We start from the raw sequence: 18908 nt of genomic DNA, 5'->3' as shown, positions 1-18908 counted from the left end.
CAAAGTTGTTATGTCTCCTCTCCAGTGGAAGTGCAGGGGAGGAGACACTACTGTCCTCTTCAGGGGGCAGGGCTGAGCTCCCACATCATTGGGCGATTTACATAATGTGGTCCCATCCCATCCAATTCCCATGGTTGTTTCCCCATTTCTGCCCACCTCAATAATATGCAGATGGGATGCAGGAGAACTGCCTTATCTTCCAGGGGTGCAGACACCTACCTCAAATATGTAGTCTTCTGTAACTTCCAGGCAAGTACGCAAGTATGCTGTGAAGACTGGCATGTGAATTGTGAATGGCTAATCGAGAATTGAACCTGTATTAAATTCCTATGCAATGCTTAAATAATACACCAGTGACAAGGGAGACATTTTTATTGTCTTATGAAAAGGCTAGCAAAATGAATTTACAAATATAAAAATACACACTGTACAGATAGGAAAGGGATTTACAGGGATCCCTCTAGCTGTTCAAAAATAAACTTTTTGTTTGTTTTATATTTGTACATAAAACATTCTTTAAACCTCTGAATGTAGATCAAAAACAAGAAAGTTCTAGCGTTACAGCTCCAGAGTCATTGCTATCTTCTACATTATATTTATATATCTCTTTTTTTTTCTCCTACATACAGTAATATGAAATATACAGTAATATAAAGGGGAGATGTGATTTTGTTATAAGACATATTCTTTGGTATTGCTATAAATATTATCATATTTTACGTAACACATAAGTCGGGACGGCCACGGCTAGCAGTAATCTTTTCATTCCTGTGAGGAGTTCTTTTTCTGGAAGCCCTTATTTCAATGATTAACCCTTTGAGTGCCAAGTGAATTTGACAAAATAGGTGAGAAAATTGCAAGCAAACATCTGTATTCATCATAATGACCTGTAATGTTTACCTTATACAGGAAATATCTTTATTTACACAACATTTTTCATTTGAATTTATATAACAAATGTGAGCGACGCTGACATATTTAGCGGATAATTTGCACATCTCTCACAGATGTTGGCACTTAAATATTAATCTTTGTACCCCAGACTAGAGATGTATTAGGTATCAAGCTTGACACACAGTGGAAGCAGCCATTCTTGGGCAGTAACAATATTCAGCGCTGTAACTTGGGGTGTGCAAGCTGTACCCACTGCGGGCTACAATGCCTCTGCCCCACATGCCAGCATCTATCTAGCAAGATCCTTGGAACAACACCCTGCAGCTACAATCGCTGCTGCAGTGCTGTCTTAGGGGGGGGTTGTCACCTGTACAGCTCTCCCGGAGTATCACAAGAATGCTTCAGGCAGTGCTGTCATTCCACCAGTGGTTATAAACAAGTCACCACCGATGTATGATCGCTCACACTATCACCACTTGCACAAGCCTATGGCAGACGCAGTGTCCTCTTCCCAACTCCAGCGAAACTGTGGTACTGCAACGCAGCAGCAAAAGTCCCATAACACACCAAAGTTTTTTTGGGTTCAGTTCAGGCTATCCCCCAATCACTACCAGGAACGCAAATGGTTCTGCCGCACTGTTGTGACTGCCAGTGATGCCATACGCAACAGTGCACTTAACTTTTATAACAAAATCAGAATTAGATTAAGGGCATTGTTATTAAATATATTTATAATAATAAGCTTGCTTACTTTTCAAAAATGCTTTGTCCATATGTTTTTGTCTGTTAAATTTACGTTTCAATTTAATGAGTGATCTTTTCTACAACTGACTCCCAAGATAACATAAATAGAGCATATTACTCCAAACTGTCTCAGATATGGCGGACTGTCCAGCCGTCCTGTGATTTATTACCTTTGTCTGGAATCCAGAACATGTAACGGGTCTGTGCAGCTAACATTGGGGCAGATGTATTAAGCCTTAACAAGAGATAAATTCAAGTGTGATAAGGAGAGATAAACGTCCAGCCAATCAGCTCGTTCCTGACTTTTTTCAAACACAGGCTGTAACATGGCAGTTAGCAGGTGATTGGCTGGATGTTTATCTCTCCTAATCACACTTGGATTTATCTCTTGTTAAGGCTTAATACATCTGCCCCACTGGCCCCTCACTCCCACCCAGAACTTGAGTAAATGGCATTAAATAGGTGGTTTTTGTATGCAGCCTTGGCTACACTCAATGGCCCTTATTCTGGCCCGCATTTCTGTTCATGTGTATACACCGGATGCGTGCGTCCACGCCGAACAGATGTGTTTGCCGGGTGTCCACCCAAGATTGCAGGTGGGGGGTGTGGGGCAGCAGTGGATAGTCACACCCATGGGAATGCCCAGTGTTTCATGGGCATTCACATGAAAACGCTGGTGCGTTCCCATGGAAATCGCCCGGTGATGTGGGCACCAGTTTCTTTGGCGCATCTTCAGGATTGCTGCAGTTCCCAGAACCACAGCTCCGCACCTACTGTGCAACCGTCATGATATCATGCAATTATAAGATGGGGCCTGCACAGGGCACTGCTGAGCCCTCTTATATTTCTGTACAGTGATGAAAATATCAGTCACATCATGTACTTTATGTTTCTTCCTCATATGGTTTAACTATAGCCAGCTTTAAGATCTATTATATTCGGACAAAGGGCTTGATTCTGATTCTGAAAAAAAAAAGCATGTAATTGGGAACTTGGACAAAAGAAACCATGCTGCACTATAGAGGGGGCAGAAGTAATATATGCACAGAGATTAAGATTTGGGTGAGGTGTCTCCAAACTGAAATCTAAATTGTAAATATAAAGCTGTCAAATATTTGGTGGGCTACGTGCAAAACCAGCCAGTATTTACCCAGCACAGAAAAAATATATATGTATTTGCTCCCCTACATTAAAAAATTTGTTCCAGACACAAAGTTACTTGCTTTTTTTGCATTACTTTCAAATTAGAATCATACCCAAAGTTGTGCACTCACCGCACGGTGGAGGCAGCCATTTTGATAGCTGTAATATATGAATGCAAGCAACAAACTCACTAGAAACCAATGGCATCACTGTACAGTAGTCCCTTTGTGTTACAGATTCCAAGTGAGTTGGTGGGCCTTGTCCAAATAAATATTAGTTTAGTTAACAAAATGTTGGCCCCAATTGTCTGTAGTTGACTACAGTTTCATAACGCAACTTGTGAAATTCCACTTTTCAATTAACTAAAGCTCCCAGTGTGTGTGCCCTTGTGTTAGTCGATGCCAGAAATGTTTTCATAGCCCTTTAGTTCAATAACAGCTGAAGAAACACAAATTATTTATCCCTGACCAAAAGATAAATTATGCTGTGGAACAGCCTGACAACCTTCCAACTTTGTTGAAACTGAAAAAAATTAATTTTTATTAGCTACATAGAAAAGTGTTATGTGTTTAGTAAATAGTTAATCAAAGACTATCCTAAACTGTACAGTCATATTAAAAAAATGAATGTATAGAGCATGTGCAAATTTTGTCATATTTAAAACGTCCATGACAAAAAGACAACAGACCATTCTAGAAATAGATTTACTGGATAAATCAAGTGTACTTTTCTGTGCCAGCAAAACTGAAGTCTTGCATTTATTTAAGCACACTGTATTATTATAATGATCCAGTATTTTCAAAAATGAGTCAAGATAATGAGCAAGCGCTGCACCATTGTGTGATCACTTTGATCTGGGCAGTTGTCATAGAGGTCCCATCACTGAAGCATTAGATTGCTCAAGAAATAGTGTTGAGGAACTTATTCTCGCCAGCTAAAGAAGACAGCATCGAGTTCAAGTCTGTCACAGCCATGTTTGGAACCATGGTTGCAGGATTACGTGGTGTACCCAAATGTGAGGAAGGTTGAGATGATCCTTGTAAACCACCTGGAGTTAAATTACCCGGGATCAGCGATGTAGGATCAGGATCATCAATAATTGCAGTGAAATCAATCTGAGTGTTTTCCAAATCTAGAGTGTCTAAAGGATTGGATCCTGGACATGAGCTGCTGTATGGCATTGAGTCTGTCTTCAGGAAACCCAGGTTAGAATTGTACTGTCCATGTTGATGTCCATCACAACTACTTTGGTGGTGATTTAGTGGTGGGGCAACCTTTTGGGGTCCTGTTTTTCCATGATGCATTTCAACTTGCCCTGAGTAATACATCAAACCAGTGGTGTCATTAGTGTCTGACTGAGGGTGAATAGAAGGTAGAGGAACCCCTCTTCTAGGACTGGATTCAGCTGAATGGTAAGATGGACTTAGTTGCGGTGGACTGGCCATGAATGATGACTGGCTGGTTATACTTTGTTGACGCATTGGAGGCTTTCGCCAAAGCGGGGGATGTGGCACCAAATCTAATCTGTTACTTTGATTTTCTGGACTTCTCATGGTTTTAGGATGAATTGGTTGGTTTTCATGTGGGCTTGGACTTAGTAAGCTGTTCTCTGTTTGCTTACCATGCAAATTCATGTATTTAGGGCTCATGTATGCCTGTCCATGAGGTGTGTTCCTGTGTTGGATCTGGCCTGTGTCAACATCCTCCCTGGTGCTGTTCATCACTGGGATATTCTTTGGCTGCTGCTCCCACATTAGCGCTTGTTGGGATTGAACATAATTTCTCACCATCATCTCCTTCACTTGCATCATAGGTGTCTGTGATCTGCGTCCTTGAGGGCTTAGCATGCCAGGGTTAAGGACAGGATTGTAGCAAGTGTTTTGTTGGCTGTCCTGTTGTCCTTGGTACTCACAGTTTGTATTAGGTGGAGAAATGGCCGTGGGCTGGTTGAAAGCATGCGGCTGTGTTGGATGATGCTTGATGTTTTGACATGACATCATGGAGGGCATTGAAGGATGAAACTGTTGTTCTGGTTTGATATGCACCTGACCTAAGTGACCGTACCTTTGATTATTTCCATACATATTCTGCTGCTGACATGAATTACTATTTACAAGGGAAATCTGTTTGTTTGACTCTGATACTGGATTGGAGTATTGACTGTGACATTGATTCCCTGTGGGCACATTTGATTGGATCACCTGATGGTTTGCATTATGGCCCTCAGACATTTCCATTGTCCCTGAGCTTACTTCATGCCACTGCACAGGCAAGCTAGAACTACTTGTCATTTGCCTTGTATTATGAAAAGACTGATTGTTAGTGGTCATTTGGCATTGGTTGAACCCTGGGTGACTCAAAGGATTGCTCTGGCTGGAATGACTGTCAGGATTTACATGTATATTTCCTGTAGCTCGCAGAGAACTGGGATATGCATTTTGGTTTTGAATATCTATCCCATGAAGTTGGTGGTTAAAATTAATTTGGTTATTGGGAACATTCATTTGAGAGTCTTGGTAGTTCATGTATTGCTGCATTTCATTAGGGGCCATAACATTATGGTCCTTAATGTGAGATGACCCATCTGTGCTAGTTGCCTCCATGAACACATTCTCGCTGATGCTGGGTGGCCGGGGTGAAAAAACATGTAATTGTAAGTTTGCATCTGATCCTCCATAATGTTGCTGTTGACCTAGAGTATGTCTTCCCATCGCTGAAGTGTTCATGTTTGACATACTCTTGAATCGCTGGACTTTTGGTATTGCCTGAGGTTCTCCCCCAGGTCTTGCAGGATCACTAGCTCTTCTTATTCCAGCCCCTGGAGCCTGAGATGGATGAATTATTCCTGCACCATAGCTGTGGTATTCATTGTTGCTATGTCTTCTTTGGGTATTATTAGCTAGTATTGAAGAGATAGATGACCCACGGTAATCACTGGTACCAAAAGTCATCCGATTATTTGAACTCATTCTCTCCATATTAGGAAGAGGTGTGGGTGGAGGACCACCAGTAGCTGCAGCATATTTTGCCTTTAGTCTGTATTGCTGAGCTGGAGTTAGGCCTGGAAGGCAAGTGGCATTGGAATGTCTTGAAGAATCTGATGTCATTTGATCATATGTATCCGCCATGTTCCCGACATCAGCTGACCTCTGGTTGGAAAGATAGGGCGACACCATTGAAGATCTGCGGCTCACTGTATAGGCTGAACTCATTGTACTTGTTGTGCTGTTACGTCTGTCATTCATCTTCATATAGTCACTAGAAGACAGCTCCATGATGTGATTGCCGTGGGTCATACCAAGTGGTCCACACATGCCTTGTAACTCTCCCTGAGATGCTGTAAAATACAATAAATGGTCAATATAAATAAGAGAGGTTAAGCTTCTATCAAGGATATTGATTGGCAATACGAAATCCAATGTTTTGACTTCTAATAGTCTTCTAATAGTCTGATATAGATATGTAATATTTTCTATGTTCTGAATTTAGCCGGTATTTCTTAAATTGTTTAAATATATTGTTAAAGTTGTATAACTATATCACTAACTCCTTTTAAAACGATATAGCTGAACATATACAATTGTAGGTGATCTACATTACAGAAAAAGAACATCTACTCTCAAAACTTAAAATTATTTATTGGGTGGAGTGTCATCGTTAAATGTTACTCTGGTTCACTTTTTGACAGATCTGACAGGTCTCCAAAGACTTCAAATGGTCTTCTTGAAACAAGGGGACAAGGAAAAAAAGGAAAACCTGTGCAATGGTGCTAGCACTGGACGTAAACAGCGTATGGTAAGTCCACAATTAAAAACCATCAAACCTGCTTATGTATAAGAATTTGTTACTGTGGAGGTGTGCCCATGTGAGGGTATGGAGTTAAACCAGAGAATAAAGAAAGATACTGTCTTTTGGGGCTCCCCCCATTACTTGGAGCCAAAATCAAGGCCCTTATTCTGATCGGTGCGGCCCGATCAGAATATGCGGCCGCAACCGTGCAGGCGAATCCCCGCCTTCCATACGGATCGCCACCTGCCGTCCGTATGCGGATATGTGGCGATCCGCATGAAATTGTACGGGGATACGCCTCCTCCATGGTGGGAGCAGCCCCTGCATTCGATGGTCGCCGAACATCGAATGCAGGGCCGCACGCTCCACCAGGTCCCGCAACACAAGACCACACGGACACTTGTCCGTGTGAAATCATGTATAGGGGCGGGCAGCTAACATCCGGCGATGTCAGATGCCCGCCCCGTACCCACGCGTCACGGCCTCATTACCATGCATACGCCCCGCGTTTGCATGGGAACGCCCATGAAACGGGGGGCGTATGCATAGGGTAATGAGGCTAAGTAGCCCCTCACGCCCCTCTACGCCCCCTGTGCGGCGTATAAAGAATCCGTGCGGCGAAATCGCCTGCACATGCGCAGAGTGACCTCTGCACATGCGCAGACGATCAACATCGGCGGTCCGTCCGCATGCGGGAATTTCCGCACCGATCAGAATAAGGGCCAAAGTAACAGATGAATTCTATGGCATGAGGGAAAGCCATTGAAAGGTCTACATTGTCTAGGTAGACAGTCAATAGGTCAACACAGACACTAGGTTGACATTGACAAAAGATTGATGTGCAATAGGTCGACATGGTCAAAAGGTTTACACGTGAAAAGGGTGACATGAGTTTTTCACTATTTTTGTATTTTTTTGGGACTTTTTCCTTCTTTTATTTTCCATTTGCATTTTATGTATTCAAACGTATTGTGTATAATCTTACTTTGTAAACATAGCACATATGTAAAGAGGACATTGGATTTAACATGGTAATCTCCACCCAAAAATAGATTTTAGTATTCTGGATAATTTCACTACATCTGCTAAACAAACATCAGCATGTTTTTCATGAGTTTAATTGTTATACCGCATTTCACCAATAAACCAATGTTTTCTTTTGCAATCCAACATCTATGGTTCCTGTTCTTCTACTGCTACCTACCTGTGTTGTGGATGGCAGGTAGTTTTACAGATTTTCCAGAAGATGGTGCTTTCCGCATCTGGTTCAGCTTGTCGATCCTGAGGTTCTCCAGCTTCCTTAGGGCTGACGCTCCTGCAGTGCCAATAGACTCCACTGAAGGAATGTCCTCCAAGTTGGAGAGGTCTTCGAAGCTCCCGCCTGTGTTGGCATTCATCTCTACTCCACTATCATTGTTATTGGTGCTACCCAAGGGAGACCTTTCACTGCTGCAAGATGACTGTCCACCAGGGCTGGGTTGAGACTTCTAAAAGCAGTCAAGACGAAAATAAAAGTGATGACATTTTAGTTTTAAAAAATTTCCAAAAGCATTCACTTATTTTTATTTTCATTTTCATTTTAAAGCTTTGTTTTTGCTTTAGTATTATTCTTTTCTTTTTCCTAATCTATATTGAACAACAATACATATATAAAATCTGTTTCTAGGATATGATGCTCTTGTGTGAATGCAATGCTTTTTTGTGGAGGTACTCAAGGGGGTATGCGGTCCCTGGGTCTATAATCTCTAGGTCGCCAGTCACTAGGTCAACCACTAATGGTGGACGTGACTAGGTTGTAACCTATGAGTGGTCGACATACCCTAGGTATGACAGCAGGTCGACACAAGCTTAAGGTCGACGTGGACATGGTTGACATGAATAAGGTCAACATGAAAAATGAAGTTTCTTTAAAAAAAAAAGGGGTGCGTGAGATTATAATAGTGCACGAAGTATGGCGAGTCTTGCGAGTTCATATTGACTATGTCCCTGTCGATTATAAGCTTGTGTCGGTCTTCTGTCAATGTCAACCTAGGGTATGTTCACCATTCGTAGGTGTCGACCTAGTCACAGTCAACCATTAGCGGTTGACTTAGTGACTGTCAACCTTGGGGGGGTTGGGGTACGCAGTACCAGCACTTTGTTTTAGATCTGATTTGTTGTTCTTATTTCTACTTCTAGTTTCAGAAACAAGAAGAAAACAATGAAATAATTACCGAAATTAACAAAATACAGCACTTCTTAAAGGTTTCTTATTTGCTATATACTGTACATAATATAATTGTAGTCATTTATGGATAGGTTTCAAAGTACTAAATATACGTGTTTTATTATCTGTGCACATTTCAGTTTAGTTCATTCTCTCACCAGGGCCATATCTGGCACAGTCAGTCTTCCCTCCTCCTTCCGTGCCTGAGAAGAGCTTGCCTCCAGGTCCTGCTGGATATCACTCTTTATTCCTTGAGGCCCAGTACCCTCATGTGTCGAATGGTTCCGAGGCAGCCCGTCTCCACGGTGCTTCTTTGTGATGTGTGCCTCAGGGCCATGGACGGTCTTCACATGCTTCCTGAGAGAGCTGGGATCTGTGTACCTCTTGGTGCAGCCCGGGATCTTACACACATAAGGTTTCTAGAAGAAATGTAAGTGTTGTTATTACATAGGGTATTTTTCACAATTCTGTAAGCATAGGATTAAAACCATAACATATATTTTAACAGGTTTTTACATTATGCATAAAGATTGTATGTTTATATTCGCTAACGTTGCCAGAAGCTAATTAACTTGTCCTCTATGCCGTTTGAGTGAGAGGAGGGCACCCACATAAACATGATGGGGACATACAAATGCTACACAAATAGGACCCTGGCTGAAGCTGGACCCACCACCAAAGTGCGGAGAGTCAGTAACTGTGCCACGTTGTTGCTCAACAAATAACACAGGGTTAGTTACAATATTACCCATTTGTTCCATGCAAAGTGACTCTCTGTTATTCTGATTTAACCATCCCAGCATCAACATTAGTTCAAATTCCTTCATACCTCATTGGAGTGAGTACGATTCTGATGCTTGGCACGATCTGAGGCGTTAGAAAAAGCCTTATTACAGCCTTCATGTTCACACACGTATGGCTTTTCTCCTGTGTGGGACCGCAGGTGAGTTTTCAGGTTCTCAAGGCGTGAGTAGGCTTTGTTACATCCCTCAAACTATGAAAAATGAAGAAAACAGATGTATGATGAATGCATTTTGTTAGTGAGAAGCACAGGTTTAAGTTTTGTTGCATTATATACCATGTCTTGATACTCATTGATTGTCTAATGAGGCCCATACACCAGCTAAAAAATGGGGTAATTCCCCTTCCCCCGATGCCTGGTTTAGGAGATCGTGGAAATCGAACATGGTGAAAATTCTCAATTTGCTGATTCTGACTAAACATAGAAAAAGAGAAACAGAGAATTTGACGGCAGATAGGAACTATTTTGGCCCATTGAGTCTACCCATTTTTTTTTTTGCAAATAGTTTTTATTGAAAATTTCCACATGAACATAGTCATTCCGAAACAGAAAATGTAATGGTACTTATGAGTTATCTGGGCGCCCGTTTTTTTGATTGTATGCCTTAAGTTAAGGCATACAATCAGATGCGATGCGATGCGATATCGCATCGCATCGCATGCGACCATCGGATGCGATGACCCGATTTTTCCATAGGAATCAATGTTAAAATGGACGGAGTCCATTTTAACATGGAATTCAATGGGAAAAAGGGGTCCTTTTCATACCCCTACTATCCAAGTGGGCATGGAGTTGGATATAAACCTGTGGCGAGCGTAGCGAGCCACCGAGCCCAAAGCGTGGCGAGCGAAGCGAGCCCCGCGAGGGGACGGTATTCTGTGTCCGCTCGCCACGCTTCGGGCTCGGTGGCTCGCTACGCTCGCCACAGGTTTATATCCAACTCCATGCCCACTTGGATAGTAGGGGTATGAAAAGGACCCCTTTTTCCCATTGAATTCCATGTTAAAATGGACTCAGTCCATTTTAACATTGATTCCTATGGAAAAATCGGGTCATCGCATCGCATCGCATCCGATGGTCGCATGCGATGCGATGCGATGTGCCCGATCCGACCCGATTTAGAAATCGGGCGCCCAGATAACTCACAAGTACCAATGTAATAGATAAACAATGCAATACATTTCACAGAATCTGAATAGAACCAGAAAAGAATCAAAAGCATCATTAATAATGTCGTTGGTGTTAAGTAAATAGTAAGATATATTAGCCTGAATCTTGTTGTTTCTGTTTCAGGAAGAGAAGGAAGGAGAACAATGAAAACATGGTGGGGAAGAAAGTAAAAGTATAGGGAAGAAAGTACAGTGTTGCGACTCTCGTATCTTATATTGTATATTCTAGTTAATATTTTCGGTATAAAAGAGGAAATAAAGGATTTCTTTAAAGTGATTTGTAATGCTCTGATTCCTTGTATGTCAACAAGGGGAGCCAGACAGTATTAAATGTTTGGTCTTTGGAATTTATAGAAGAGATCAGGTCATCCATTGCCATATAATGATCAATCCTATTACACCAATCTGACATTGGGGGAGTGGTAGAGGACTTCCAATATACTGGGATCACCGCTTTTGATGCACTAAGTAAATGGCGAAGTAGGGTTTTTTTATAGTTAGTTTGGGGTCTGTGTATAAGGTTAAGTAGCCAAAAGCTGGGGACGAAGGCAGTTCCTCCTGTAGAATAATGTTAGCAGTATCAATTACCTTTTTCCAGTATGGCTGAATAAGCGGGCAGTCCCACCAAATATGTAACATCGTACCTGGTTGTGTCCCACATCTCCAGCACAAGTTAGAGACACCAGTGTACATTTTTGCTAGAAAGACCGGGCATCGATACCATCTTGTAAGGACTTTATAATGAGTTTCAGTTGTCAAGACATTTAGTGAGGAGGAAAAAGAGTTTCTTAATATTACTGACCAGTCGTCGTCTCCTTTTAGATCTGGAAGATCTCTTTCCCAGTCAGTCATGAATTTAGGCTTGGATGGGAAAATCTCATCAATGATCAATTTGTAGATATTTGAAAGGATGTGGCGGGGGTAGGATTCGGCAATACAAAGATTTAGTCTACCCATTTTTTAAACATTTACCTGAAACCATATTTGATCCTTATTTTTTTGTAAGGATATCAATATGCCTATCCCAAGCATGTTTAATTTGCTACACTGTATTTGCCTCTACCACCTCTGTTTCGAGGCTATTCCACATATCCACTACCCTTTCTGTGAAGTAATTTTCCCTCAAATTTCCCCTGAATCTTCCTCCCTCTAGTTTCAGTGCATGTCCTCATGTTCTGTTGCTCCTCTTCCTGTGAAGAATGTCTCCCACCTGTACCTTGTTAAAACCCTTGATATATTTGAAAGTTTCTATCATGCCCCCCCTTTCCCTTCTCTGCTCTAAAGTATACATATTAAGATATTTTAGTCTTTCCTGGTAAGTTTTGTGATGTAGGCCATGCACCATTTTAGTTGCCCTTATTTGTACAGTCTCTAATATATTTATATCCTTCTGGAGATATGGCCTCCAGAACTGAACACAATACTCTAGGTGAGGTCGTACCAATGACCTATACAGTGGCATTATTACTTCTTTCTTTCTACTGCTGATACCTCTCCCTATGCAACCAAGCATCTGACTTGCCTTCTTCATTGCTTTGTTACATAGCCTACCTGCCTTTAAGTCTCCTGAAATAGTGACACCTAGATCCCTCTCCTCTGTATTTTCCATTTATACTATATTTAGTCTTTGGATAATAAATGATTGAAGTGAGGAATTTTTGAAAAGCAGGATTTTATTGATTTCCCAGTTGATCACTGATGTCCTCCAATCATCAATCATCAATGACTGATGATAGCGAGTTTTGATTAGCAGATCAGATCTACATCGGCAGAGCTGGGAACCGTGGCTCAGATATATAACTCACTTTAATTACAGATCTTAATTTCTCTTCATTAGCATGAAACGCTCTTTACTGTTAATACATTTACCAACATTGTAAACTAACTCTTTCTAACTTCCAATGTAATTTGGATCATTATGTGCTGGCTCATCGTCTAGTTGGCGTTGATAAGCAGGTGTAAAAAATGAATGATAGTATAACATGGCTGAAATGGCTGTCACATGACAGAAAAACTCACTGTGCACTTATGAGGTTTCTCTCCCGTATGTCTTCTCATATGGACCACCAACATATACTGAGCTTTGAACGGCCTGAGCTCCCTGGAGCAGTCTTGCCAGTGACACACAAACTCTTTCTTTTCCCCGTGGATGTGCTCATTGTTTATGTGCTGTTAGGAAATATAATTAATTGATAATGTGTTAGTGAATGGTTTCGCTTATACGTTTAGTTGCTAAAACAGTTTAGCATTGCTAAAAGCAAGTAGAGTATAAGTAAAATAAGCTGCACTTGTCTTACATGCACAAGGTGCTCCTGGGTATCAAACTCCTTAGTGCAGCTTTCCCAGTGACAATTAGTCTCATACACCATTTCTGGCTCGTGCTTCCCATCTTCTTTCTCTAAGTCATCACGTCCATCAAGCAACCCAAGCAATGGATCCTATGTCATACAGGAACAAAGGATAGATTCAGGATAGGTGACTTACTATAACTTGCACCATGTATTTGTCTCATGCCAACAATTGCTTATCTTATTATCCTCTCTCCGACACATCAGAGTATGGTACTAAGGGCCTTATTTTGGTTCATTCTTTCTGACAAAATCCTTCTTAGATGGGCAAAACCATGTGCACTGCAGGTGGGGCAGATGTAACATGTGCATAGATAATTAGATTTGGGTGGGGTTTTACTTCAAAGTGAGATCTATACTGCAGTGTAAAAATAAAGCAGTCAGTATTTTCCCTGCACAGAAACAAAATTACTCACCCAAATCTAATTCTCTCTGCACATGTTACATCTGCCCCCCCTGCAGTGCACATGGTTTTGTCCATCTAAGAAGGATTTTGTCAGAAAGAATGAACCAAAATAAGGCCCTAAATTTGTGGCTGTAGGGGAAATATACCAAAATTAGTTAATATAGTTTATGTCCATTTTATTTGTATGTAAATGGTATACACATCACACGGGAGTAAGTATACATAACAGAATTTGTTACACCATGGACCTTATTCAAGTCCGTTCATTGACCCGCGTGCATCCGCATTGGGCCGATGTTTGCACTTTGCGCATTTCTGCACATGCACCCATGGCGAAAATTTTTTTGCAGGCGGAGGGAGCGTGGGGCTCCAGGCTGGACCATTAGCATATGGGAACGCCCAGTATTTCATGATCGTTCCCATGAGAACGCTGGGCGTTCTCATGCTAATGCGGAGGTGACGGACACGCGGGGCGGCGGACAGGTGACATCACCAGATGTCAGCTGCCCGCCCACTTCCCCCCGAGCATACACGCATATGTAAGGTTGCTCAGAGCAACCGATTTCTTCACAACTGGCCTATAGTATATACACGTTTGCTCTTTGTAAATCCCCATTTCTTTTACTTTCTGGAGTCCCTACAGGGAAACTGTTGGGAATACAGATGATGAAAGAAGGGTCCTGCATGAGTTTCCCAACTGCTCTTATCTTCTCTCCCTCCACAAAGTATACAGGGGGTGATTGCAGTGGCGTAGCTTGTGTAAGGCAGCCCCCGCCACTGCTTGGAGGAGCGGGGGCTGCGTGGGCGCCGGAAGCCTCTCACTCTAACCTGCAGAGCTGAGGTGAGGTCCGTCCTGTCTCACTCCGTCTCTCTCCCTCCCTTCCTCCCAGCAGCAGCATTACAGGCAGGAAGTTCGGAACTGTTTCTGTGTACACAGTACACACAACCTCCGTCCCTCCGCGCAGGCTGGGCAGCTGCAGCATCGTCCCTCTCCCTGCTTTCTGTTCTTGACTGTCCTGCTCCAGCGGCTGCCTTCTATTCCCCTGCACTCTGCACTCCAGTTACAGAGCCCTCCCCTTCTACAGGCTTCAGCACAGGAGCTGAACACAACAATAAGGTTAACTCTTTCAAAACCTGGTTTTCTACAGTGGGATGCAAAGCATTCAGTGTCTGTGTCATCACATGTCAGCATATTTGTGTCAGTGACTGGGTGTCTGTGTTATGTCACTAGATGTCAGCGTCTGTCAGCATCAGTGTCTCTATGTGCAGTCTGTGTGTCAGCGTATCCCTGTGTATAGGCGTCTTTCAGTGTCCATGTGTCAACATATGTGTCGGCGTCCATGTATCAACTTGTCAGCGCCCGTGTTTTAGGATCTGTCCGTTTGTCAGTATCTGTCTGTTTGTCGGCGTCTGCGTGTCCATGCGTTAGCATCTGTCTGAGGGGCTGGGGCATGCCAGAAGCTCACAGAGCGCTTAGCATGCCTCCATAGTGATGAAAATGGGAGGCGTGGCTTGTGGGAGCATTATTCCCAATAAGCCTTTCCCCCTCTCAGTGAGGTCACACCCTTTTTCTGGCAGCAGTGCGACTTCGTCGACAGCGGACATCTCGCTTGAGTTCAGTGTAGTGCGAGATGTCCGCTGAATTCTGCCGTTTTTTTTTAAAGGGGAATTAACTTACAAGGCAAAACCATGCCTTGTAAGTTAATTCCCCTTTAAAAAACATCAGAATTCATTGGATATCTCGCACTGCACTGAACTCGGGCGGCATGAAATTCCGGCCATAGTGTAAGGTGCATTTAGATTTGTGGAGTATAAGTTTAATGAGGGCATGTGGCATATAGTGCAAGGGGCATTATGATGTGTGACGTAATGTTTAAGGGGCATGGGGGGGGGGGGCAGAAACTTTTTTGGCTGGGGGGAGCAAAATTTATAGTTACGCCGCTGGGTGATTGAAGCAAGTTCGGTCTAGGAACCAGAGCTGGCCTTAGGCATAAGCAACCTAGGCAAATGCCTAGGGCATTTGGAATGCCTAGGGGCATCAGCAGCTTCTGCTGATTAAAATGATATGCAGCATGCCTATATTCTGTGTGTGAGTGAGTCTGTATCTGCATATGAAATAGTGTATTCATGAAAATCACTGTAACATAGCATTCCATATGCAGGTACAGCCACAGTCACACACAGAATATAGCCATGCCACATATCATTTTAATCATTAGAAGCTCCTTGTGTGTCCTGGTCACATAACAATGCAAATAAGACGAATTTTCAGCAAAAAAGGCACCCTACGTTAGCAGAACTGGCCAGGAGCTGCATGGCCTATTGAGGCAAGATGTATGAGGAAACATATGTATCCAAGCAGAGGCAGAGGTCACAGTGTTAGCGGCTGTGCGAGTGCTATCTGCGGGTGGGTTGCTTGTGCAATTGTGTTCGGCATATGTGTAAGGGGCATTATGTGTTTCATATATAAATGCATTAATAATGTGCAACATATGTGTAACAGGCATTATGTGTGTCATGTGTATAAGGGCATTAATAATTTGCAACATATGTGTAATGGGCATTATGTGTGTCATGTGTATAAGGGCATTAATAATGTGCAACATATGTGTAAGGGGCATTATGTGTTTCATTATGTGTATGAAGGGCATAAATAAAGGTTGGCATAATGTGTAAGGGGCATTATGTTTATATGGACATTAATAATGTGTGTCATGTGTAAGGGGCATTACTGTGTGGTATTATCAGGGGTACAGAGAGAAAGGGGTAGGGGGTACAAATTACCCAGGCCAAAGTCTGATGGAAGGGCCCAGTGGGGGTTTTGTGCTGGGTTGCAGTGTGGCCATGAAGGTGCTTAAAATACAATATTTTCTCAGGATTTTTTTCTAAGGGTATAATGTGATTAATGTGAGGAGTAATGTACATAAGGTAAAGTAGTACTACTGTGTGATGTAACGTGAATAAGGGACACCATCGCAAGATATAATGTGAATAAAGTTGCACTACTGTGTGGCATAATTTGAATTGGGGGTACTATTGTGTGGCCATGCTCCTTCCCAGCAAGAAACCACCCCTGTTTGGGCTAAGCACCGAATGTGTGCACTGTTTCTATTTAAAATATTGCTGGTAGGAGCACCAAAATGATGACTGCTATGATGAGGGTTGATGGTGCTGGTAAAGGGGAGCAGGGTCAGAGGCGGAACTAGTGGCGGTACTAGGGGGCACCAGCCAAAATCTTGCCTAGGGCGTCAATTAGGCTAGGGCCGGCTCTGCCAGGAACCAATGTTTCGGGTCTGTGTATGCGTATCGGCGAATATGTGCATGTGCAGGCCCACTGTGCGACCACCTTTGGTGAGTATCACACTCACCGAGGCGACCTGCCCCGATTTTGGCCATAGCCAAGGCAAATTAAAGTCCGTTTACATTGACTTTTCTTTGCAAATGGGTAAAAAAATCATTTGATGGTCGCCGGCGATCGAATGTTTTTTCGCCCATACACCAGCAGGCGAATGGATTTGTCAGCATACACATCCATTTGCACAGGCATCCGGACGGCGAAGGGGGCATCTTCTCCCCCCGGCAGGAAGTGTTTACACGCTCGCTAGGCAGAAAAAGAACGCTGCTTAGCGAGCAGGTCTGAATCAGGCTCATAGGGTGTAAAGTGATAAAGTGTAACAGTCAGAAGAACAGTATGAATCCTTTCTGGAGCTTAGATCAGAGTACCTGCTACTGGTGTCAGTTTAGCAGAAGGAGGATGTGCTGTAGAGCGTCATAGTTGGTCATTCAAATATCATCATCCTGGAATGGCCCATCGCAGCCAGCAACATCACCAGTTTTCCCTTATACCCAGTAAAGGGGCACAGTACATATAGCAATTTTGAACTAACGCAGTAGGTGGAGATATCCATAGCATATCACAGCTAATTGAATTAGACACATAGATCAATGAGGGAATCATAAATAACACAGTGCAAAAGCAGAGGTTATATATTTACACATGAGCGCACTTTCACACACACTTTATTTTCCTGCACACACTCATCCAATTGCTTTAAACAGTTTCTTATTTGGTTGGTTGTGTTTAAAATGTGTCCACAACCTGGTACTCCTGCATTTGGAAAGAGAGAAGGTAGAGGCTTGTTGACTTGCTTTTTGGGAGTAAATAAGAATGCTAAAATTTGTTATTTGTATAATTTCATATTTATAAGTTCATCCTGTTTTGCCCCTTGATAAGGGCCATTGTTTTCATGGAATTGCTATGCGCCAATCTGATTCAAACCTGCGTCCAACCATAAATGGTTGCCCTGATACTCTATATTCGTTCATTTTTATACTTCTTACTGTACATGATAAAACATATACAGTATATTATATACTAGGTGATTCATCGCGCCCTACGGGCGCTCTTCACACCGGCGTAAGGGGCTACGCCCCTTAAGTTGTGAACATTTGTATTGTGAGAAATATGGTTAGAATTGTATGAAAGATGCCCTGTATTGCAGCTTCTGGCAGTGGGTGAGGGTCCAGCGTGGCAGCACAGGAGTACCGGACGGTGGCCCTGAGTCAGTGTCTCCTCCTACTGGGTGGGAGTTAGGGTGCATGAGAGCAGGAGGCTGGGATATGAGGCATGATAGGGGTATGTGGGCAACACAGCGTCAGCGATTACCCAGTGGTGGAAGTTACGGTTCAGGAGAGCAGGAACCTGGGTAGTGATAGGGGTGTGTGGGCATACGGGGGACTAAAGAGGGTGGTGGACACTGTGCAGCTTCTGCCAGTGGGTGAGGGTCCAGCGTGGCAGCACAGAAATACAGGAGTCAGTGTCTCCTCCGACTGGGTGGGAGTTAGGGTGCATGAGAGCAGGAGGCTGGGCGGTAAAGCATGATAGGGGAATGTGGGCAACACAGGGTGAGCGGGTCTCCACTGGCGGAAGTTACGGGGCAGGAGAACAGGAGGCAGGGCAGTGTCCTCCCACATTGATGGCAAAAGTATTCAACATCGGCCATAAACCATCGATTATTTGAAAATCATTGATGGTCGATGGGCATCCCTAGAACTGGAGGAGGGTGGGGGACAGTATGCAGCTCCCGGCAGTGGGTGAGCGTCTCCTCCCACTGGGAGGGAGTGAGCGTGCATGAGAGCAGGAGGCTGTATAATAGTGGTATGTGGGCAAGACATTGATAAAAGTTGTGGCGCTGGTGCAGAGGGCAGTGGGGAAACCTGCAGTGCGGCAGCCAGGTCCGGATTTCCCACCTAGGGGCGGTACCTGCTTGTGGTGGTACAGGATCCCCCATTGTCACAGGGGTACGTGAAATGCGGGAGTGGGGGCCGCGGTGGTCCGCTGGGGGGTGGAATTGCCGGAAGGGGGTCTGGGGGGTCTGCAAATTGTGGGAGGGGGGGTGGTGTGTGG

The 18908-nt window shown here is 43.3% G+C and overlaps 1 protein-coding gene across 4 annotated transcripts in view; it reads right to left on the bottom strand.

Moving 5' to 3' along the window:
* Nucleotides 1-354: 354 nt before the first annotated feature.
* The window catches only part of GLI1 (GLI family zinc finger 1), a 112032-nt gene continuing 93478 nt past the window's right edge, over nt 355-18908 (bottom strand). For all 4 annotated transcript variants that reach the window (XM_083169374.1, XM_083169378.1, XM_083169375.1 and 1 more), the window contains exons 7-12: nt 13045-13185; nt 12767-12916; nt 9606-9770; nt 8935-9195; nt 7775-8057; nt 355-6118 (exon numbers count right to left, since the gene is read on the bottom strand). In XM_083169374.1, the coding sequence (XP_083025500.1) occupies nt 3681-6118; nt 7775-8057; nt 8935-9195; nt 9606-9770; nt 12767-12916; nt 13045-13185 (3438 nt within the window). In that variant the 3' untranslated portion in view covers nt 355-3680. The remainder of the gene's footprint in view (nt 6119-7774; nt 8058-8934; nt 9196-9605; nt 9771-12766; nt 12917-13044; nt 13186-18908) is intronic.

The sequence above is a fragment of the Crinia signifera genome, chromosome 2 (assembly GCF_055691185.1).
Source record: "Crinia signifera chromosome 2, ASM5569118v1, whole genome shotgun sequence".
Lineage (NCBI taxonomy): Eukaryota > Metazoa > Chordata > Amphibia > Anura > Myobatrachidae > Crinia > Crinia signifera.
Note: the sequence above shows the minus strand (reverse complement) of the source record. Positions and strands in the feature narration are given on the sequence as shown.